This window comes from Podarcis vaucheri (assembly GCF_965113315.1).
Source record: "Podarcis vaucheri genome assembly, chromosome: 17".
Lineage (NCBI taxonomy): Eukaryota > Metazoa > Chordata > Lepidosauria > Squamata > Lacertidae > Podarcis > Podarcis vaucheri.
This window is the reverse complement of record NC_138755.1, coordinates 24,814,446-24,837,700: the sequence shown is the minus strand read 5'-3', so window position 1 is coordinate 24,837,700 and position 23,255 is coordinate 24,814,446. Positions and strand designations below refer to the sequence as shown.

The window sequence follows — 23,255 nt, the reverse complement described above, 5'->3', positions numbered from 1 at the left end:
CATACACAACACAAAACACTGTTGCTGTATGTAGGTTTTATTTTATTTGTTTTTTATCCTATATTTGGGCAATGTACATCCAGTTTTTTTTTCTCTCTAAAATTTTTTGGGGGCTCCCAAGAGAGAGGGGCCATAAGCTATAGCTTGTTTAGCTTATACGTAAATCCGGCACTGATTGCACCCAGAAACCCACGCTGGTGGCTGCACCCACCTGACACTGTAACTCCAAATTCACTGTAATTCAGCCTGCAAATGTAACACCACGAGAGAGTAAGAGGCATGTAACTACAAAGGGTGCTTTAAACAAATGTTCCCAGGCATGACACTAACCTAAGAAGTTAGCATTGGCTCACACTAGACAAGAGTTTCAAAAAGCATGGGGGAAATGCAGAGAATAATTCACAAGACAGTGCCCTAAAATACATACCTGGACTTGTTTCAATTAATGTCTGCAGGAGACTTTGTGGATATTTAAGTTATAATTAGAAAAATCTTAATAATTGTTCATAAAGGAAACAGTTTATAAGAAGTAAATAAGGAGGTCAGATACAGGATAAAGGAAGTCTTTTATTTCGTTAAAATAAAAAAATTCCTTCCAGTAGCACCTTAAAGACCAACTAAGTTAGTTCTTGGTATGAACTTTCGTGTGCATGCACACTTCTTCAGATACACCATACACTTCGTTGTTTGTATTGTTGTATGTTATGCTCAATGTATGTTATGTTCACGTTTAATGAGGGTGGGTTGTGTATTGGGGGGCTATGTTATGTTGCAAATAAAATTCAAATAAAAAATATTTTTTTTAAAAGAGAGAGAGAGAAGCTAGCATTGGATCGCTTAAAAAACACCCAACTATTTTGGAGCAGTTTGGATCCGAAGCGCGCCGAGGCTGTTTGCAGGCGACGTCTCCCAGGTTTGCTCACAAGCAAGTCCCACCGGGGGCTTAATGCTCCCAAGGAAGTTTGCGCTGGGTTATTATGATGAGAGCTTCTCCTGCTCTGCTCGCCTGGGACACAGCAATTCCTCCACTTCCGTGGCTCCAGGCTTGCTGAAAGACTTCCAGCTCTGGGCCAGGGAGAAGCGAGCCCTCCGCCCCCCGCGCTCCCGTTGCTAGGATGCCTGCAAAAGCGCCAGGAAGTCGCTTTGACAGCGAAGGAGGCGAAGGGCGGGAAGCGCGCCGTGTCCTTCCTCCGACTGAGAGAGCATTTTTTTTTTTGGCTTCCCCCTCGGTGCGCGTGCGCAGAACAGCAGCCGGAAGCCGGAGTACGGCCGAGTGCATGGGGTACATGAGGGTCGGCGGAGCTTCCCACCGGTAAGTGGATGGAAGGGGAGTGACGCCAGGGGCCGCCAGGGGGCGCTGTGGGCCGGGATGCTCCGGACCCCCCTGCACTTGTGGGCAAGGGGAGGCAAAACTGGGAGGTGGTGGGAGGGAGGGAAGTGAGGAAGGGGAGGGGAGAGTGGTGTGGGGCCAGGTTCTCCCTCTCCTTCTCCCTCTCCCTCTTATTCTTCCTCTCCTCCCTCTCCCTCTCCTCCTCCCTGTCCCTCTTCTTCTCCCCCTTCCTCTTCCTCTCCCTCTCCTTCTCCCTCTCCCTCTTATTCTTCCTCTCCTCCCTCTCCCTCTCCTCCTCCCTGTCCCTCTTCTTCTCCCCCTTCCTCTTCCTCTCCTTCTCCTTCTCCCTCTCCCTCTTATTCTTCCTCTCCTCCCTCTCCCTCTCCTCCTCCCTGTCCCTCTTCTTCTCCCCCTTCCTCTCCTTCTCCTTCTCCCTCTCCCTCTTATTCTTCCTCTCCTCCCTCTCCCTCTCCTCCTCCCTGTCCCTCTTCTTCTCCCTCTTCCTCTCCTTCTCCCTCTCCTTCCTCTTCTTCTTCCTCTTCCTCTTCCTCTTCCTCTCCTCCTCCTCCTTCCTCTCCTTCACATCTGGGCAAGGAGAAGTCTCGCTTTCCTCCACCACCAGGGCCATCTGCAAGCCCAGTGTCCCTCACCACCACCTCATGGTCCAAAGAACCATCAAACATGAACCCTTCTTCCCAAGCTTGGAGCTGGGAAGGGGTTGAGGAACACACACCCTTTTGACACATCCATGGAGCTTGTTGGCTTGCAGTTGAGATCGGCCAGGCAAGGACCTATAAAGCCCGCTTGAAGGGGTTACACTGCCTCTGAAGGAGTGGGCACGTAGCTTGAGGGTGCTTCTGGGTCATCGCTGTCCCTTGACACTCAGGTGGCCTCGGTGGTGGTGTGGAGTGCCTTCAATCAGCTTCGGCTGGTGGTTCAGCTGCGCTCCTATCGAGTGAGCCTAGCCACCAGGTTAGATTACTGCAACACATTATTTGTGGGGCTGTCTCTGAAGACAGCTGGGAAACTGAAGCTGGTGCAGAATTTGTGGTTGCTCACTGGGGCATGATGGCTTTAGTATACAACGCCAATCCTGGCTTGACTACACTGGCTACCAGCTAGTTTCCGAGGCCGATTCAAAGGGCTGGTTTTGACCTATAAAGCATTCAACGGCTCAGGACCGCAATATCTCAGGGACCGCCTCTCCCCATATGAGCCAACCTGGACCTTGCAATCATGACCTGAGGCCCCTCTTTGTGTGGCCCCTCTGCGAGAGGTTCGGAGGGTGCCTACACAAGAAGCTGGTCTCCCCAGGTAGGTTCGGTTGGTGCCAAGCAAAAACGTTCCTCTTCTCCCAGGCCTTTGGCTAATTAAACAATCTGTGTCCATTTAAACTGGGGGGGAGGTTTTTATTGTTTTCGTTTGTTGCTATGTTATATATTTTGGTGTTTCTATATTGTAAACCACCCTGTGCTGCTTGGCTGAAGGGGAGGTATACAAATTAAATTAATAATAGTAATAGTAATGATACTGTTGCGTTCCTGGCTTCTCCGTATCACATGTTTAAGAAAGCCCACTGTTTGCTCTCCTGGGAGGCAGGCCTGAGACTTCCTGGCTCTCTCTATTGCTTTGGAACAGAAAAAGGTGGTGGTTGGCCAACCAGTTTGGCCAATACCTTTTCTATTACATCTGCGATGTGTAGGGCTGGTGCTAGGAAGCTGCCATCTCATCATGGGCGTAGCCAAGGGGGTGGGGCCTAGATCCACAAATATTATTGAAAAGCATTGCAAGTGCTCAGTTATCTGAGGTTCTGCCTCCCCCTTTGGCTGCTCCCCGCTAACAAAAATCCTGGCTACGCCCATGCATCTCATGCCTCCAAAAATGCATTGCCTGTGTTGGGCATTACAGTTTGGGAGATGAATGGTGGTGGCTGCCCAACTTGCATACAAAGGCACTGCCAATGCCTAGTAAGTATGTTCATGGCAAGGGAATAACTGGCAGCACCAATACCAGGGCAGATGTCCTAGTGACTGGCAGCACCAGTTCCTGGTAGGGTCGGAGGTTGCAGTGCTTAGTGAATGAAGCAATCACCTGGGGCAGTTAAAAGGCAGTAATTATGTAATTGTTAGGGGTTTTTTTTAAGTAACCAAATTTATATACCGATTACTCAAATGAAAGGCTTCTGGCCCTCCTGTGGCACAGTGGGTCAGTACGTCTGGAAGGTTGGTGGTTCGAGCCCACCCAGGGACAGTTGTGGGCAGGATTCCTGTATTGGATTTGATGATCCGTGGGATCCCTTCAAATTCTATAACTCTAATGACTTAATTTGAAATATTAATTTAAGATACTGAAAAAGAAAACACAGGTTATATATAGTGGGTTGTATAAGTTAAGTTATATTAAAAATAAAGATCTTTACCAAAATCACAGGTTGAAAATTGCATGCTAAAATTACATGCCTGGGAAAACTTGCTGAAACAAAGGTGTCTCCAAGTTCTACTTCTTCAGGTGAATTGTGTAGTCATTTGGTGCCTGTGGTCTGTCCCATGTATGTAACTCATTCCTTGAAGAGCTCACATTTATCACAGTTGATTCATAATCCACATTCCTTCAGCCTCTTGAAAACATGTTCCAGATTCTTCATATGATCCTCATCACTAGGTGATGTCATCCAGATTGTATCTGTAACTGGTCATAGTATCAATGTCTATCAAATTGTGAGTGAAGGTGCCGCTCCAAATACCAACAGGTTACACAGGAACAAACCCTTTTCAGTGTTGATGGTGGTCAGAAACTTGACTCTTCTTCTTCCATTTGGAGATGAACCTGTGCCACATCTGGTTTACTAAACTCCTTTCCTTCAGATAACAGTAAGAAAATATCCTCAGTTTGAGTCAGGGAACCATTTTCTGCTCTTAGCAGTGGGTTAATGATCTCCATGAAGTCACCGCAGACCTGTTTCAGCTCATATTTTTTTGCCCATAATTAGATCATAAAGTTCAAGCTACCCATTGAACTAATGGCTATGAATTACTGGTTTGTGGCTGTGAAGTGCCTGGATGCCAATATAAATGTTAAGTGATTGTTATATTACCTGTCAGAAATTATTAGAAAATATAGTTTTAATAGTTATTTCAACCTTAACCACAGTTGTGCTCCGTGTGTAAGCATGTACCAACTGATGTAGTAGGTCTGATGGGAATAATTTTTATTGGCTGTGTGAAAGCATGTTCTTTAGTTCTGGAGTTGGCTGAGATTAGCAATATTTGATATAGATAGTACAATTGAAGGTGTGAAATGCCTGCTAAACGTTTGTGTGGCACACCGGGATTAGCTTTTAAAAAATAGATTATTTGTTTAATTAAATTATTTACAAATGGATACTTGTGCTAACAGGGCTGGTTTACAGCAAGGTTACTTTGGAAACATGCATACACCAAAGAAAAAGTTAACAGCACCCTGAAGTTCCCTTGGTTTGATTGCACATAAACTTGTTGAATTCATTTGTTTTAAAATTAATGTGTTAATCGCCTCAAAGGCATTTTACAGGTGTACCACAAAAATGGCTAAGAATAATTTCAAAAACAGGTTTGTTTGTTTTTTATTAAAAAAACCAATGCTAAAAGCAAATAACTAAAGACAGGTTTAAAAATACTACAAAATTAACACCTAAGGCAGCTGGAGAAGCTTGTTGAAACAAAAATGTATCCAACTGTGGCCAGAAACTACAGATAACCAAGTATTCCTCCTGTATAGCGCTTTGACAGCTATGCAAAGTTTGATAGCAGTATAGCAGTCTTTCCTCTGTAATGCTTGCATTTTTCTTGATTCTGTGGCGCTTGGTTTCACAACTCATGCTCTTTTTATTACGTTAATTATTTGTCGGCTTAATCACTCTTGCTGTCACTAGGAGGCTAATTGGCAGAGTTCTGCTGATAGACAACTTGCAGCATGTTCCCAGCCATGCTTACTTTGAATTCAGTGGTATTTACTTTCCTGTTTAGGATCGTCACAGCCGTACAGGGGCCTACCTGAGGGTACCTTGGGGTGGAAAACCTGTGGGTGTCCATATTCTGTTGTACTACAACTCCCATCATTGGCCATTGGCCATGCTGCTTGAGGGTTGATAGGAGTTGGAGTCCAGCAATATTTGGACAGCCGCAGATTTCCCATCCTTGGTATGCCTAGCTGTTATGCTGTTCCTTCCAGTGATTAATGGCAAAACTGCAATAATGCACCCAAGGACAGCTGTGGGCAGGATTCCTGCGTTATGGGGGATTGGACTAAATGACTCTCAGGGTCCCTTCCAACTCTACAGTTCTATAATTCTATGGTAGTAAAAACGAGAACCGATGAAGCAGTGATGCTGGCCTTTCCCACAACCCCCTAGCAACATCATTGCCATCTTACCCAAATGTAAGCAACTGCACTTAACATGTGGAGCACCTTTGTAAAGAAAACTTTTTTTAACTATGGCGAAAAAGAAAACACCTGTACCAATTTTCTGATACGGCAGATATCATAAGGGATGCAAAATCTGTTAATCTGAGCAACAACACAATATGCTAAAACAGCACCTATCGTTGCACATGTTGATGAAATTCTCAGCACTTATGGCACTGTACAGTAAAATGTGTCAGGAAACCTGCTCTGTGTTTGGTTTCCTGTGCTTGATGGAGCTCACAGAATAAAAGGGGTTGCAACGGCTATTTAAAGCTAGTTGCAATGCGATGTAGAAGATTAAGAAAGGCTGTTCATGCAATCTGTGATATTCAAGGAAGAGAGGAATTTAGGTGGAGTTCAGTGGCAGCGTGTAGGTGTAGCAGAAGAAATGCGGTTTGACTTGTAGTAGTAGTAATAATAATAATAATGTATTACCTTGCCCATCTGGTGTAGGACTTTAAATATGACTACCTGAATTCTTAATTGGATGCAGGTGCAGAATTTATATAGGAGAAATTTGGGGTTGCTTGAGAGAGATTTGAAACACATTTGGTTGGCCTATACTTATGGTTTGGAGGCAAAGTGTGAAATTAGGAGTAGAGTAAAGCCACCGCTTAGATACACGTCTGTTTTGTTTAAAGTTTTTGATCATGTACAGCCTGTTCCTAAACACGTTGATCTGAACCTGTGGGAGTTTGATTCTATGTCACGATCAGATCATTTCCCAATGAAGTTTACACTGGCGGTAGTCTCCACAGGGATGATGGATCTATGAGTATTTGGCTGATGGAATCCGAGGGATTTATTTTTTTAGTTTCCTTGCCAAGTTCTCTGTTTGGCAGAGCAAGTACCTCTGTTGAAAACCTAGTCCAGGAACGTTCATGTTTGCCTTGACTTGAATGCCTCCATTTCTATAGCTCAGTCAAGGGAGATGTTGAGAACACCTGTTAGTCTGGTTTAGAAGAGTATAAGACTCTTAATCTTAGTGTCATAGGTTTGAGCCCCATGTTGAGCAAAAAAAGATTCCTGCACTGGAGTTGTTCACCCTTGTGGTTCTTTCCAACTCTACAGATCTATGATTCTCTGACCAGAGGATGTGGATGAGTTGCTTAGAGAGGCGCAGCAATAACACACCGTATTTTTCTCTCTATAAGACGCACCAGACCATAAGACGCACCTAGTTTTGGGGGGAGGAAAATAAGAAAAAATATATTCTGAATTTCAGAAGCCAGAACAACAAGAGGGATCGCTGCGCAGCAAAAGCAGCGATCCCTCTTGCTGTTCTGGCTTCTGGGATAGCTGTGTAGCCTGCATTCGCTCCATAACACACACACACATTTCCCCTTACTTTTTAGGAAGGAAAAAGTGAGTTTTATAGAGCAAAATATAAGGTATCTTGCAGACCCTTTCCTGGCATGGCTGATACCAGGATGTGGATGTGGTTAATGCCTCTTTGCAAGAGGGAGTAATTCTGGCCAGCTTGGAAAAGCTGTTTGTGATAAGATTCCTAAGGAAACCTATACCAGACCCACCCCCAAGCTATAACAAGCCCTGGCCAGTTGCAAATATCTTGTTCTTAGGCAAAGTGATCAAGTAGATGGTGGCTGTGCAACTTTCACCTTTTAAAAATAAAATAAAATTGATCTGTTCTAGAGGAATGTTTCTCCGTTATTTTTCTTAGGGAAATATTTGTAGAGAATGCTTTATGTCACAAAGCCCCCATCGCTAGTTAGTAGTAGAAACAGGATAATAAATCACCTAACTCTCTTTCTTTTTTAAGTCTGATTTCAGGTGAAGTTGCAGAAGTGATGAGTCAATGACTGGAATCAGTAATGGGCTTCATGAGAGCCAACAAACTGAAGCTTAATCCTGATAAGGCACAGGTTTTGTAGGTACGTAATATAGCTACGCGGGTGGCGCTGTACGTAATATAGCTACGTGGGTGGCGCCGTGGGTTAAACCACAGAGCCTAGGACTTGCCAATCAGAAGGTCGGCGGTTCGAATCCCTGCGACGGGGTGAGCTCCTGTTGTTCGGTCCCTGCTCCTGCCAACCTAGCAGTTCGAAAGCACGTCAAAGTGCAAGTAGATAAATAGGTACCACTCCAGCGGGAAGGTAAACGGCGTTTCTGTGTGCTTCTCTGGTTCGTCAGAAGTGGCTTAGTCATGCTAGCCACATGACCCGGAAGCTGTACGCTGGCTCCCTTGGCCAATAAAGCGAGATGAGCACCGCAGCCCCAGAGTCGGTCACGACTGGACCTAATGGTCAGGGGTCCCTTTACCTTTAATATAGCTACCCTTCCCAGGTAGAATTGCCTGGCACCTATGTTCCTCTCTTATCAGCACCAAGCAAAAAACCTTATTATTATAATTTTCCCCCAACTTTTGAAGCTTTCAGCTGTTGCCCTCTTTTTTTTTTTTTAAAAAAGAAGATACTGTTTTATTGTTTATTTTAATGACGATGCTTTTCTTAGTGTGTTTTACTCTCATCTGTTTTGTAAACCACTCCAGGAACTATGTGCTGAATGTAAAGCCCCCAAAAATAAATAAGTAAAAATAATGATAAGCAATGTTTGTCCAAAAGTAATTATTTTTGTGTTTCATGTGACTTGGTTACCCAAAAAAGTGTGTATAGGATTTCAAACTTAGTGGACAACAAGAAATGGAAGACTGGAAGCCTGTCTGGCTAAAGGTCATTCAGTGATGTGTGGAATCCTATTTGATTTCCTAGTGTGAACCATGTAGTGGCATCTCTTTCATGAAAGGGCAGCTTCCCTGGCTTAACTTCTTTTTCACCTACAGCTGAAGGTTGCTTCCGTCATGTGCGGTGCCATTCCTTTGTGTGTTACTGACACAGCTTGGGAACTTTCATAAAATTGTTAAACTAATTAATGTTTTTTCCCCTCCTTAGGCTTAGTCCCCCCCCCCCTTTCTGCGTGGAGCAAGCTGCCTTCAGATTATGTACAATGGGACTACGGATTCACTTTGTTGTTGATCCTCAGGGCTGGTTCTGTATGGGCCTGATTATCTTTGTTTGGCTTTTCAACACGCTCTTCATTCCAAAAATTATCCTCTTTCCACACTATGAAGAGGAGCATATATCACTGGTTACACTACTGTGTAAGTCACATTTCTTGCTAGTTCTTTTATTTCACTCGGACTGAGTATGCCACTGCAGTCAGTTAAAAACTTTTAATTATTATCTGTTTGACTAATTGGGTAATTAGTTAAAAGCCAATCAAATGGACATATTACAGCAGTTAAATATATTGTATGCAGCTTTTTGCTTTTTTTTGAGGCGTCTGAAGGAAAGAGTCAATTTCTTTTAATATCATGATTAGAGGAATAAAAAAAGTTCCCAATAACTGCAGAGGGGGGAGATTGTGATCATAGCAATATTTTCATTGACTTTCATAAACAAATCCACAGTTATTGTAACTGTGTTCAGGTAAGCCAATTTGATACTTCCATAGCTTTTTCCCAATATGTTCTGCATTAACTTTGTGCACTGGCTATATTCTCAAGACAGGAGGCATAGAAACCGGTTTAACAGATTGTATGGAGATACAAATGGGAGAAGAGAGTGAGAAGGGAGCTGGCAGTAGGTGAGCTTGTGCAGAACAGATGGAGCAAAGAGACAAGAGAGACGGAATAATCTGGACGAAGAGATGAATAGCTTTAAAAGTAAAGATCAGACTCTAAAGTTGCAATAAATCCGGACAGAAAAGTTGTTGAGCTTTTTTCATACGTCCACATTTTGCCAATTTCCGCCTGACTACAGTATTCCGGGAATTTCCAGGTGCATGGCAACCCTAACGAAAGGGGTGATTGAGAGTGCTCTCCTGGTTATTCTGCCTGCGAACAAGTTTGGGAGTGCCTTCAAGAATATCGAAAGGTCACCCAAAACTTCTACATTGTACTCTTTTGCACATTTCCCCTTTCCTCTTCACAGCAACATAGTGTTTTTTGAGTGTGTGTCTCCCGCTGTGCTCCATCCACACATGAGTATTGTTTATCCCTTCTGCTTTCCTCCCAAAAGAAGTAACTTTAAAAAAATATGTTTGGGTATTATCCCTCTAAAGATGTACCAAGTAGTACCAGGGATGTATGATTTCACAAACAAGATTAGTCTTGACTGGGGTGTTTTGAGATTACTGATCCTAGCATGATACGTACAGGAAATATTGACTGACTCTCTGAGTAATCGATTTGCCATTTCCAATCAATGCCACTTGTATCAGTAAGATTATATTTTAACAAATATTTCACAAGTAAAAGTCCAGCGGTTGAGGTAGTACCACTCTTATTATGGGCTGCAGTACCTCTGCAGCCCTTTAATATCTTGGAGTGGTTATACCCTTAGTCCACTGAGCTGGGGAGCAATATGAGGGCATAGGAGAGGAAGTTGGTAGCATAGACTAGACTCTCTGCCATCTGCCATGCCCATCAGTCTACTTATTCATAACCAGAAGTGCCACAAATCCTCACTGCTTCTGCCATTTGTGCGGCAGGTCAGTCCACCTGTAGGTTATATCATTGCTGTGTGTGTTGCAGCAAGACATATTCTGTATTCTCCCTATATTTTCTTTTGCTTCCAAAAAGTGGAGCAGTTTGCATTTGAACCTTCAGAGACGTGCATGTAATTCATTTTCTTCAGTAATTTGAGAAAAGCCCGTTAAAATTTCCGTTAAGAAGACTGCCGTTATATTTTACAGGTTACTACCTAGTTGCATTTTTCTGTGTTGTCTCATTACTGAGAGCCTCAGTAGCTGACCCAGGAAGACTACCTGAAAGCCCGAAGATACCAGTTACAGGTACAGTTTTGGTTCGCCTTCCTTTATGTTGCTGGTGTTGTTGTTGTTGTTTTTAAAAAAGGTTCAGTTTTGAATGTATTCCAACTAAAGGAGGTTCTGCCTAAACATCAGAAAAAAACTTTCTGACAGTAGGAGCTGTCAGAATGGTCTCCCTCGGGAGGTTGTGGTCTCTCCTTCCTTGGAGGTTTTTAAGCAGAGGTTGGGTGGCCATCTGTCCTGGATGCTTTAGCTGAGATTCCTGCATTGCAGGGGGCTGGACTAGATGACCCTTGGGATCCCTTCCAATTCTATGATTCTGTGATTTCAGTCTGAGTTTTTGCCAGGGATTTGCTTTCTGATAAAACATAATGTACTTCATGACTTCTTCTTTCTGGTATGCACATTCCTTTGGATTTTGCTGAATTAAAATCTTTAGGTACATACATACATCATTTTACTTGTATGCCACTTTCCCACAGTTCAAACCATGCTCAAGGCAGCTTACAACTTGGGGGGGGGGGAGAGCATAACTACAACCTAACAAAAGTGGTCCTAAACGGTATACAAGACATACACAACAATTAAAAATACACAACCAAACTGAACAATTGCTACATAAATCATGAGATCTATAATAAAGATACAAAAAACAACAACAGCAAGAGCAACAATCCCCTCCAATGAAACCCAACTGACTCCACAAACTTTGTTGCAAAATAAAACTAAAGGAGCTTTGATTATTTTGTTATTTTGTATCTGTTAATTCAGACTGTTTTGTACCATTTCAGAGATAATTTTATCTTTGTTTCTGTATTATTGCACAAACTGGTATGGTCAGATTCATTTGTTGCCTGTTTTAAATCACATTGGAAAACTTGCCTTCTGTTAATGGTAACTCTCTTATTAAAGAGTAACACCTTTGTGACATTGGCTTTATGGGAACAGATTGAAAATCAGTTTCCCATCTGGCATTATTACTAGTTTAATGATCTTGAATATTGGGTTTCCATACTGCCAATGTGCAAATGATGTCATTTTTCAACAAGATGAGAAACATGGCAGCTCTCCGACTTAAAATTGAGCCTACATAAATAAATATATAAATGTTTCCGTATAAGCAAATTCAATAAGAAATGGTTGAAAAACCCTATAAAATAATTCTATATATGACTTGTGTATTAGTGAGAAGCATACGACCATGCAAATGTCACCTCGCCTAATTCCATTTCCATTTCAGGGGTCACCTTTCCTTTTGTCATCCTCAAATATGAAAATCTAATTGTGTCTCCTCTTCACTTAAAGCAAATAATCGAGCTTGTGGGTTGTCTCCTTCCAGAGGGAGGAGCCTTTGGATGAAAATCCCTTTCACTGCAAATGGACTTTTCCAAAACTAAATGCATTATCAGAAGCCAAATTAATCTTAAAATAGCTGTACATATACCATATTTTTTGCTCTATAGGACACACCCGACCATAGGACGCACCTCGTTTTAGAGGGGGAGAACAAGAAAAAAAATACCCCCCCCCGCTCAAGCGCCCCTTCAGCGAAGCAGCAGGAGAAACGGAGCCCCTTCCATTTCTCCTCCCGCTTGGCTGAAGGGGCGCTGCGCAGCTCTCCTACTCTGCTGAAGCTAGGAGAGTCTTGCTCTCCTGGCTTCAGCAAAAGGAACCCGAAGCCTCTGGAGTGCAGCGGGACCTCCTGCTGCGCTCCGGAGGCTTCAGGCGGCTTCAGCGAAAGCAACGCGAACCCAAGGAGCGCCGAGGGAGCGCTCCCTCTGTGCTTCGGAGGCTTCGCGTTGCTGTCGCTGAAGCCAAGGAGCCTGCATTCGCTCCATAGGACGCACAAACGTTTGCCCTTAATTTTGGGAGGGGAAAAAGTGCGTCCTATAGAGCGAAAAATACGGTGCTATTCAGAGAGTGTTAGGTGCACCTTAGTTAATTTATAATAAATGGGACTTAACAGTTTGCAATTCTGTTCTAGTGACCTAATGTACACTAAGAACACCATTTAGAGGTTATTTCCATTGTAGTCACTGCATTAGTTTAATGAAGGCAGGTAGTTTGATCATGGCAGGTGTCACTATCCTTTTCACAAACCAGAGAAACTATCATAGGCACCTCTCAAACAAGCACCCACCACAAAATATTGTATTGGACGCAACAGATTGCTTGATGGACGATTGGTCTGACTTAGTATAAGACATCTTCTGATGTTTGTAAAATCTATAGTCGCATTACCTAAAATTCTGTGAGCTGAGCATTCCATTTTGCATGATGAAGAGTTCTGTGAAACTGAAAGCTTGTATATGTTTTGATTAAATTAAAAGGGGGCGGGTTTACTTTTTATCTTTTGTAGCCATCATAGTGGTCTTCTAAAACACCTGGTGTGTTTTGGCTAATCGGGATGCAAACGAGGGACATTTTTGTACGTTCGTTTCTTTTCCTGTAAAATCATCAACTACACTAAGACTTTATGGGTCTTAAAGAAGCAAAAACATAATGGCAATTCTGGGAAAGGGGAGAGTTTGTAATAACCGACTGCATTTTCTTTCTTTAGAAAGAGACTTTTGGGAATTATGTAATAAATGTAATATGATGAGACCAAAGCGTTCCCACCACTGCAGTCGATGTGGACACTGTGTTAGGAAAATGGATCATCATTGCCCGTGGTAAGTTTATTGCCTCGCCACATCCTACATAGGCACACTGACTGCTAATGTAATCATTGTTTGACATTGTTTCCCAATAGTTGTGTATTTCACAGTAATGATATCACCGTAAACATCAGGTCCCCCCAAAAAAAGTGACTTTAGGATTCAAGATGTAAATGTTGGTTTTCAAAATTAAGCTTTGGAAATGGATTATGAATACTAGAATATAATTTTGTTTCAAAATACTGTGCCAAGATCCATATAAGCATTTGTTCATGCACTCAACCTTTTCTCTTCTCCCTTTATGTTAAACCAGCAACGAAACCCAGATGTTTCCAGTTAACCATGGCTTCCCATTTCATAGAGACATAGAATTGTAGAGTTGGAACTGAAATCGCTTGTAGGGTTACAAGAAGTTTTGTGAGGAGAATTGTATAAATTACTGCAAAAGGGATTAAATGTGAGTTTATTTAGGATTTGGATCTATAGCAATAATTATAGTAATGCAGAATTAGAAATGATTTTAGAAAACCATTAGACGGTTGAAGGAAGTCTTAGGCTGTGATACCCAAAGATTTGATTTGATGTTCATGAGATGTTATGCTGGAAAATATGTGTAAAGACCAATAAAATATTATTTTAAAAAAGAATTGTAGAGTTGGAAAGGACCACAAGGGTCATCTAGTCCAACCCCCTGCAAGGCAGGAATCTTTTCGCCCATCATGGGGCATGAACCCACCACCCTGAGATGCTCTACTGAGCGAGCTATAATCTAAACAGGAAAACTATGCTTACGAGCCAATATTTTGAAATATGGTTTGAGGTTGAGTTAAGATGGCAGGTTGTTCTGAGCCTGTAAATCATCGTTCACCGGTAGGGTAACTGTGGTTAATTGGAGACTTCCATGTTTAATCGGGGACTTCCTTGTTTAAAAGGGACGCGGGTGGCGCTGTGGGTTAAACCACAGAGCTTAGGACTTGCTGATCAGAAGGTCGGCGGTTCGAATCCCTGCAATGGGGTGAGCTCCTGTTGCTTGGTCCCTGCTCCTGCCAACCTAGCAGTTCGAAAGCACGTCAAAGTGCAAGTAGATAAATAAAGTACCTCCAGCGGGAAGGTAAACGGCGTTTCCATGCGCTGCTCTGGTTCGCCAGAAGCAGCTTAGTCGTGCTGGCCATATGACCCGGAAGCTGTACGCTGGCTCCCTCGGCCAATAAAGCGAGATGAGCGCCGCAACCCCAGAGTCAGTCACAACTGGACCTAATGATCAGGGGTCCCTTTACCTTTACCTTTTATGTTTAATCACTGCATGCTATGAAAAGGAGGAGAGAAGAGGTTGCAAGAGCAGGCAAAAGGCTTGTTCATATCTTATTGAGTCAATATATGATCATCTAAACCCATCTAAGCCCATGGTATGACTATTTTCCACCTTCCCATTTCGACTCTCTGGCACCCTATCTGCATAACGTAACAATTCTAAAATATAGACGCCCCTTTACTCTCGCAAGATTGAATGTATTGCCCTTGGCTGTACTTGAGGGATGATTCCACACGAAAAACGCTTATGTCCCTGTGGAGATGGCAGCACCAAATCGGGGGTGCATGCCCTTCTGGCTTGCACTCTTTATAAAGACTTGAGGAATGAGATCATCACCCCTCTTTTATTGTCCATTCTGGGTCGCCCAACCACTGCCACGGTGTCCTTTCTCTTGGCAGATCAAGATGAGCAGGTGACAGCAAAGGTTGCAAGTGTTTTAGCTGGGCCAATAGCGTTTTGATTCAAAACCCTAAAATGTATTTTATATAGCTGACTTTTTGTTTCTATTCTTTGTATATTGTATTGTTTTATTGCTATGGCCAATGGCTGTCGCAAATAAAGATTCACTCATTCATTCAACCTGTCCTATGTGGTGATTCTAGTTACAAAAGCCAAGCAAAATTTAGTACAGAATCTTCACCCCCTACTTTTATACTAAGAATGTTAGATAAAGAGTGGAAGAATGTGTCTCCCTCAAATTCCCCTGTTTACCAAAAGCCACATTGCCTTGGTGTATAAAAAGCCAAGATGACTAATAGAACCGTACAGCTGAAGACTGTGGACAGAGATAGATGAGGAATGAAAGTATAAAAAGATAAGTGGTGAACATTTTCCCTTCTGCCCTGTCCCCAACTGGTAGGTCATTGGTTTGGCTTGAAAGGCTTATTTCATTGTTAAAATTTAGAAAGCGACTAATGCTCCATTGTGTGTGTTTACACTTGTTTTCTGCAGGATTAATAACTGCGTTGGTGAAGATAATCACTGGCTGTTTTTGCAGCTGTGCTTCTACACAGAACTTCTCAGTTCTTATACACTGCTACTTGATTTCTGCCACTGTTATTACTTTGAACCACTAAAAAAAGTTAATTGGGTAAGGAAAAAAAATTATGCTTGCAAGATGTGGATCAGTGTTAACATAATCACAGTTTATTATTCGTAGTTAACTATATGATGAATTATTTTAAGGTGTGTGTGTGTTTGTTTGTGTTTTACCTGTTCTTGCATTCTAGGGCAGAGATGTGAATTTGGTTTGACATATGTAAATGTATGGATTTGTTTCCATTGATCTAGCAAATAGGAAAATAAGGAGGGGGCCAAACACCCGAAAATAGCTCTTACAAAACCAGAAAGTTGCTGCAAAATGCAAAGGCTTTTAAAGGAACCTATAGCGAATCTATAGGGAGAAAATAAAGCAATCTGGACCCTTGACATTGATTCTAATGCCTGACAATTCTAAACTGAATTTAAACACAACAGTTTTGTTTATTTATTTTTATATATATTTATATATGGTTATTTATATGCATTTCTGGTGCCACTCAGGGTACCTTACAACAGTTCAAAACCACAACACAATGTTAAAATACAAATGCACAACAAATAAAATACACAACATTAGTGTTGGGCCAACTATCACATGCTATGCAGGAAATACGATGGTTACATGTACACCAATGGTACAAGTTGTTCTTCTTTTCCATACCAGCTTGGAGATATACTTGAGCACCTTTAAATGCCTAGGTAACATAACATCAGGGCATACCAATGGTCAAGCTCTCCAGATGTGGCAACCTGGGTGTTTACACAGATGTAAGCAAGTCTGGTTTTTTTGGGGGGACGGGTTAGCAGAATCTGAGTGTTAACACCTTCCTTCACATGTGTAATGTTCATAGTGTCCTACTGAATTAGGACCTCTTCAGAAGACATGTACTTGCTCAGAGGCATATCAAGTATTAAGAGCCAAATGCTGAACCACCCTGATGTAGGATGTCTTATACATGAAGAACCATGAACGTATATTCTCCCAGGAACGTACAGTCTTTGGGGTTGTTATATTCCCCAGATAAAAAGGGTCTAGAAGTCAGACATGCAGTGCTGGATTTACATTTAAGTTAAACAAGCTATAGCTTAGGGCCCCACTTTCTTGTGGGCCCCCAAAAAATTTAAAGGAAAGAAAACCCTGGATGTACATTTCTAAAATATAAGATAAAAAACAAATAAAATTAAAAACAAATAAAATAAAACCTTCATACAGCAACAGTGTTTTAATATAATTTTTCTTAAATGTATTTCAGTTCAACAATTACTTTGATAAAATACATATTTTGTTATGTGCAAATGGCTTTAGATACTCATTAGGTCCGTAAATAACCATATAGCATATATTCAACACAGAAAACAGGGACAATTTGTTGTTGACAAAGGACAGCTGGACATATAAAGGGCCCCATTACCTTCAGTAGCTTAGGGCATCATCAAACCTAAATCTGGCCCTGCAGAAATGTATTTTTACAGGACCTCGGGCTCTGTCATAAAGGACCTCACAGTTAAGGTGTAGGCATTGTGTACAAAATCGATAGAGAGGTGCAATATTAAATAATGGAATATATCAGCTTTTGAAAACAATTTTTCATGTATAAGGAAAATGACCAAGGGATAAATGTCATCTTTATAGATGGGAACACAGATAAGGGCCTCAGGTGATTAATGTGGTATATATCTGCAGGAGCGTCTCCACCCCCATCGTTCTACCCGGACACTGAGGTCCAGCTCCGAGGGCCTTCTGGCGGTTCCCTCATTGCGAGAAGCAAAGCTACAGGGAACCAGGCAGAGGGCCTTCTCGGTAGTGGCGCCCTCCCTGTGAAATGCCCTCCCACCAGATGTCAAAGAGAACAACAACTACCAGACTTTTAGAAGACATCTGAAGGCAGCCCTGTTTAGGGAAGCTTTTGATGTTTGATGTATTACAGTATTTTAATTTTTTGGGGGAAGCCGCCCAGAGTGGCTGGGGAAGCCCAGCCAGATGGGCGGGGTATAAATAATAAATTATTATTATTATTATTATTATTATTATTATTATTATTATTATTATTATTATCATAGCTATCAGTTTTTGGGCAAACCAGGATTTTAAACTAACTTAAAACCATGGTTTAAGATCCTGACTGTTTCCAAAGCTGGTGGCCACACTTTTGCAGTTCAGAGTCTTGGGAAACTATGGGAAGCTGCTGAATTGCAACTCATTACCAAACTTAAAACCATGGAGAGACCTGGTCTGAACAAAGACATTGGATTCTTATCTCATTATACATGACTAAGCCATTTTTCACCTTCTCACCCCTTGCCTTTTCCTGTAAGACCTATTGCAGTCGTTAAGAGTCGTCAACAGGCTCATCTCAGCTACCTGCCAATCTCCCATTCCCACCACCCTTCTGAGTAATACCCCTCCCCACCTTCTCACTATATAGAAGGATCTGGCAACTTCTGTTTCAGTGTATCTGAAGAAGTGTGCATGCACACGAAAGTTCATACCAAGAACTAACTTAGTTGGTCTTTAAGGTGCTACTGGAAGGAATTTTTTTTTATTTTGACTATGGCAGACCAACACGGCTACCTATCTGTAATTGGGAAACTATGGTTTATTATATATTTTTTGGTTTAATCATTGATCGCACAAAGGGAGAAACAGAGGGTCTGTATATGTGGGCAAAACTTGTTGATATCTCAACTTATTAAACTGATTATAGGTCCCAAATTATAGATTTTGATGTTTTGAGAGCCTCTTGCTTCAAAAAAGAAAAAAATCACCCTTTGGCATTCAGTGTTGTTTGCATATTGCAAATGATTTGGTTCAGATGATTTGATAGCCGCAATTAAAAAAAAAAATGCAGAATTGGTAGCTGAGTGAAAAATATATGGGAATTCAGCCAGATCTGCAGCTTCAGTAATGACATGAGTGTACTATTTGGCTCATTTCTGACTGTGTAGCTGAGGATTTGATATCCCCCATAAATGTGTGCCACCCAATCACTCATTCTACTGTTTGATACTAAGGGACACAAACAGCAAGCAAAATCCATTTAATTGTCCTATAAAAATTACGTACAGTTTAAGACAATAGCTTAGTACGGTCAACGTTTTGCAGTAGAATATGTCCACTGCATTGAATAGATGTTTCTAAGAATTCGATCCAAAGCAACTGCACTGGCGCAACTGCTTCTTGTGAATGTTTAGCTTCTCCATAATGCTAATGATGACAGGAAGATGCACAGTTTACAAGGGTTGTCACAGATCCACATACTTACTCCAAGTTGTAGGATCACACTGTTAATGACTTCTGCTCATTTTAAAAAAAACTGAATGAAACTAGCATTTACTTGTATTGCAATTTGTAAAACCGCACTTAAATTAAATCTAAGACTAAGCATTTACAGTGGTACCTCGGGTTACATACGCTTCAGGTTACATACACTTCAGGTTACAGACTCCGCTAACCCAGAAATAGTGCTTCAGGTTAAGAACTTTGCTTCAGGATGAGAACAGAAATCGTGCTCCGGCAGCGCGGCAGCAGCAGGAGGCCCCATTAGCTAAAGTGGTGCTTCAGGTTAAGAACAGTTTCAGGTTAAGTACGGACCTCCGGAACGAATTAAGTACTTAACCCGAGGTACCACTGTATTTTTATCCACCCCATCTTCTCCGACTGATACCCACAGGGCATTTCAGTTCCTTAGACTTCTGTTATCTTTGTAAGCTACTGAATAAGATTTAATTTAATGAAAGAGATTGTTATTTGCATGATCCACAGGAACCATTTTTTTTTTTTTTTTGCTGGATAAAAACTTAAGTATTTAAAAATTGAAGTCCTTAAAAGTATAATATGTACTCTTATTCGTTTAGTAGGCTGCAGATAATGTACTTGTTCCTCCAGTAGGAGGAGCAGTGTTACTACAAGAACTAAAAAGAAACTGCACAAAGCTATTAAGGGACTGTTGGTTTTTGTATCCTGGCCACTGTCAGAAAGGATTGCTTATTCATATCTGACAGGTATAACTTTTCCCAGGGAGTGCTGTACTTTCCAGAAAGTATGAAAACAACATCTTGTACTTGACCAGCTTACAGCAAGGGTGGCTAGCATGGGTCTCCATCTCTGTATATTTTGTGTCTTGTTAAATCTGCTGGAATGATAATATGCCAAGTGGAGTCAGACCACTGTCTCATTTAGCTCTGGCAGAAGATTTCCAAGGTCTTGTTCAAAGCAGGATCTGCTACTTTGGATCCTCTGCATTGTAACTTGGGTTGTGCCCTGATGCTGGCCAGTTGAAGCAACTTTTAACTGTGCAGAAAAGCAAGTTGCGCCTGCACTCTTTCCCAAATATTTTTTGGTTTAGATCCATCAGTTCAGCGGGAGATGGCAGCACTGCATGGATGAGCAGGAAAGAACCTCTGAAATCCTTGGGCTCACACAGCCAGGAAGAGAGCTTCAGGAGAGTTTAGTGCAGATCAGGGACCCATGCTGACACTGGTTAGCCGAACAAGGCAACTTCCTGACCCCTGGTTTGAATCTGACTTGCTGAGAAACTGACCAGATCTGCTTGTAAACCACAGCGTCTGGTTTGTAGGTTAAGACAAGCAGTGTCAAGCAGATCATCCTGACTGATGGGAGGAAAATACGTTGATTTGGTTTGAGGAAGGAAATCTCTAATCCAGTGGTTCCTAACCTTTACAAATAAGAGGACCCCTTCTTAACTTCAGAAAATTTCAAGGCTCTCCATATGCTACTTGTCAGGGCTGGTGGAAGCCATAGTCCACACCAGGTCTACTCCTTTTCCAAATCTATTTAGACCAATCAACTAGATCATGTGAAAACATCATGGGTGTGCACATGAGTGTTGTTTTTAAGCACCCTTCAAAGGGAAGTGTTCAATCTGGGATTTCAAGTGGTAACAGTTCAGAGCCCATGACTGTGGTCAGCTTCTTGTATTATATTTTAAGGACATGTTGCATGTTTTTGAATTATTCCTTGGTTTGAATGTAGGTGATTCCACCACCACCCTTTTTTGAATGTTCACATGAGCAAACATATCTTGGAATATGTGCAGCCATATGTTAGGGAAGATACATGAGTGCTTACACTCCCTTGTGATTGTATCTAGGAATTAGGGCATGTTTCTTATTGTTAAATATCTAATAAATTAATGGTTCATATTGCAATCCTTTTGGGTTAGGATGCACTGAGGAATCTAGATAACATTTATTTATAATCCACTTGTCTGCTTAAAAGTACTGGGGTGTGTGGCATCATCATGGAGCTATATAGTACTAATAGAAACGCAAGTGCAACGATTTATAATGTGATATAGTCAATGCTTAGAAATCTAAATGGTATGAAGAGTGTGCCTCCTGTTTTGACAATGCATGGGAGCTAAGGTGTGGCTTGGGGGTTTATGAATCTTGTACTGCAAGAGAGCAGGAGCCTAGGTGGATTTAGGGCAGAGGGACCAGTTCTATGATGTCACAACTATGATGTAGTAGATTGATCAGAAGGCAAGAGGCAGGGGAGTACAGAATTTTGGCCTTGGAAAGGGCGCTGCTGAAATTTGCAAAGTCTTCCTCTGGCAGGAGCAAGTGGTTGAGTAGGAGTGCATTATTCTTACTCATAGTAGTAGTAGTGGTAGTGGTATTTATTATTTATTGAATTCATACACCTCCCTATACCCGGGGGTCTCAGAGCGTTTCACAGAATAGTAGTAGTAGCAGCAGTAGCAGTAGCAGTAGTATTACCAGCCTACCTTCACCAGTAGGTCCCAGGTTTAGTTGCAACAATTTAAAATTCAGAAACAGTAAAGTCACAGGAATAGGCTGAGTCCTGAAAATACACACCTCAGATGTCAAAGGCCAGGAGGTGTGCCTTCATTAGTACTTCTGACAGTGTGTCCACATGACAGGGTTTTAAGACTCTGGTATTAGCTTTGCAGTCCAAACAGCGACCATTTTGGGTGGGGGTTCCATTCCTGACCCCCGTGTGCATTGGTGGAACATGAATAACTCTGCCCCATTTGGGGGCCACTTCCGAGTCGGCAGTGCCAAGCATGCATGTGATCACTCATCAGTCGGACCGGCGCAAATCGGTCACTCCCTGTATTCAGCCTGGGCAAATGTATTCTCATTGACTTGTACAGTGGCACCTCGGTTTAAGTACTTAATTCGTTCCGGAGGTCTGTTCTTAACCTGAAACTGTTCTTAACCTTAAGCACCACTTTAACTAATGGGGCTTCCCACTGCCGCCGCGCCGCCACGACGCAATTTCTGTTCTTATCCTGAAGCAAAGTTCTTAACCCGTGGTACTATTTCTGGGTTAGCAGAGTCTGTAACCTGAAGCGTCTGTAACCTGAAGCGTCTGTAAACCGAGGTACCACTGTACAGTGGTACCTCGCAAGACGAAAAACGCACAAGACGAAAGAGTTTTCCGTTTTTTGAGTCGTTCCGCAAGACGAATTTCCCTATGGGCTTGCTTCGCAAGACGAAACGTCTTGCGAGTTCTTGCAAGTTTGTTTCCTTTTTCTTAAAGCCGCTAATAGCCGCTAAGCCGTTAATAGCCACTAAGCCACTAAGCCGCTAATAGCCGCTAAGCCGCTAATAGCCGTGCTTCGCAAGACGAAAAAACCGCAAGACGAAGAGACTCACGGAACGGATTAATTTCGTCTTGCGAGGCACCACTGTGCTTTGCTGTGGCAGATGAAGAGCAGTCAAGGTGGCCTGGTACATCTGATTGATCTTGCCCTTAAGCTCTCAGCGATGTGCCACTTTTGGCTTTCTCCAATTTCTCTTTGTGGAATACTGTTCATCCAAAACTTTTCTTCTGCTATTTGCTACCTAGTTTCCCTTTAAACACAAAGCTGTATGGTGTGCATAAATTTTTGCTCATTCTCTGTAGGCATCGGGGGGGGGTGAGTCTTTCAGTGAGAATGAATTGGGAATATAGAATCTGGAAGTGTAGAGCAGGTTGTACTTAACTGACATTCTGGAGCTTGAGAAGAGCTGTTCAACAGCTGGTCTCCCTCGGGAGGTGGTGGACTCCCCTTCCTTGGAGATTTGTAAGCAGAAGTTGGATGGCCATCTGCCATGGATGCTTTAGCTGATATTCTTGCATTGCAGGGGGTTGGACCTTGGGGTGGCTCTGTGGTCTAAACCACTGAGCCTTTTGGGCTTGCCAATCAGAAAGTTGGCGGTTCGAATCCCCACAATGGGGTGAGCTCCCATTGCTCTGTCCCAGCTCCAGCGAACCAAGCAGTTTGAAAGCATGCCAGTGCAAGTAGATAAATAGGTACCGCTGCAGTGGGAAGGTAAACAGCATTTCCATGCATTCTGGCTTCTGTTACGGTGTGCCATTGAAGCGGGTTAGTCATGCTGGCCACATGACTCGGAAAGCTGCCTGCTCCCTTGGCCTGAAAGCGAGATGAGCGCTGCAACCCCATAGTCACCTTTGACTGTACTTAACAATCCAAGGGTCCTTTACCTTTACCTTCCAACTCTACAATTCTATGATTCTATAAGTGCGTCTTCCGGTGCCTGATTTTAACTGCAGCTTTTGGCCGCAGTAGTTTTCTTAGGAAATTTGTTTTCCATCACCAGTCCACAAGCTAGTCGAGATTTATGCTCTTGATGTGAGGGACAGTCTGTTCTCTGCATTCTTATAAACACAGCTCTCCATTATTCCATAAGTAAA

General features: G+C 42.3%; 1 protein-coding gene across 4 annotated transcripts in view; it reads left to right on the top strand.

Moving 5' to 3' along the window:
- Positions 1-1,174: 1,174 nt before the first annotated feature.
- ZDHHC21 (zDHHC palmitoyltransferase 21) overlaps positions 1,175-23,255 on the top strand; it is a 48,166-nt gene continuing 26,085 nt past the window's right edge. Inside the window, exons 1-6 of one of the 4 annotated variants that reach the window (XM_082205119.1) lie at positions 1,175-1,312; positions 7,554-7,665; positions 8,683-8,891; positions 10,487-10,585; positions 13,122-13,233; positions 15,482-15,620. In XM_082205119.1, the coding sequence (XP_082061245.1) occupies positions 8,738-8,891; positions 10,487-10,585; positions 13,122-13,233; positions 15,482-15,620 (504 nt within the window). In that variant the 5' untranslated portion in view covers positions 1,175-1,312; positions 7,554-7,665; positions 8,683-8,737. Of the gene's footprint in view, positions 1,313-7,553; positions 7,670-8,682; positions 8,892-10,486; positions 10,586-13,121; positions 13,234-15,481; positions 15,621-23,255 lie in introns of all 4 variants that reach the window. The other 3 variants (XM_082205121.1, XM_082205120.1, XM_082205118.1) reach the window with 3 other exon arrangements.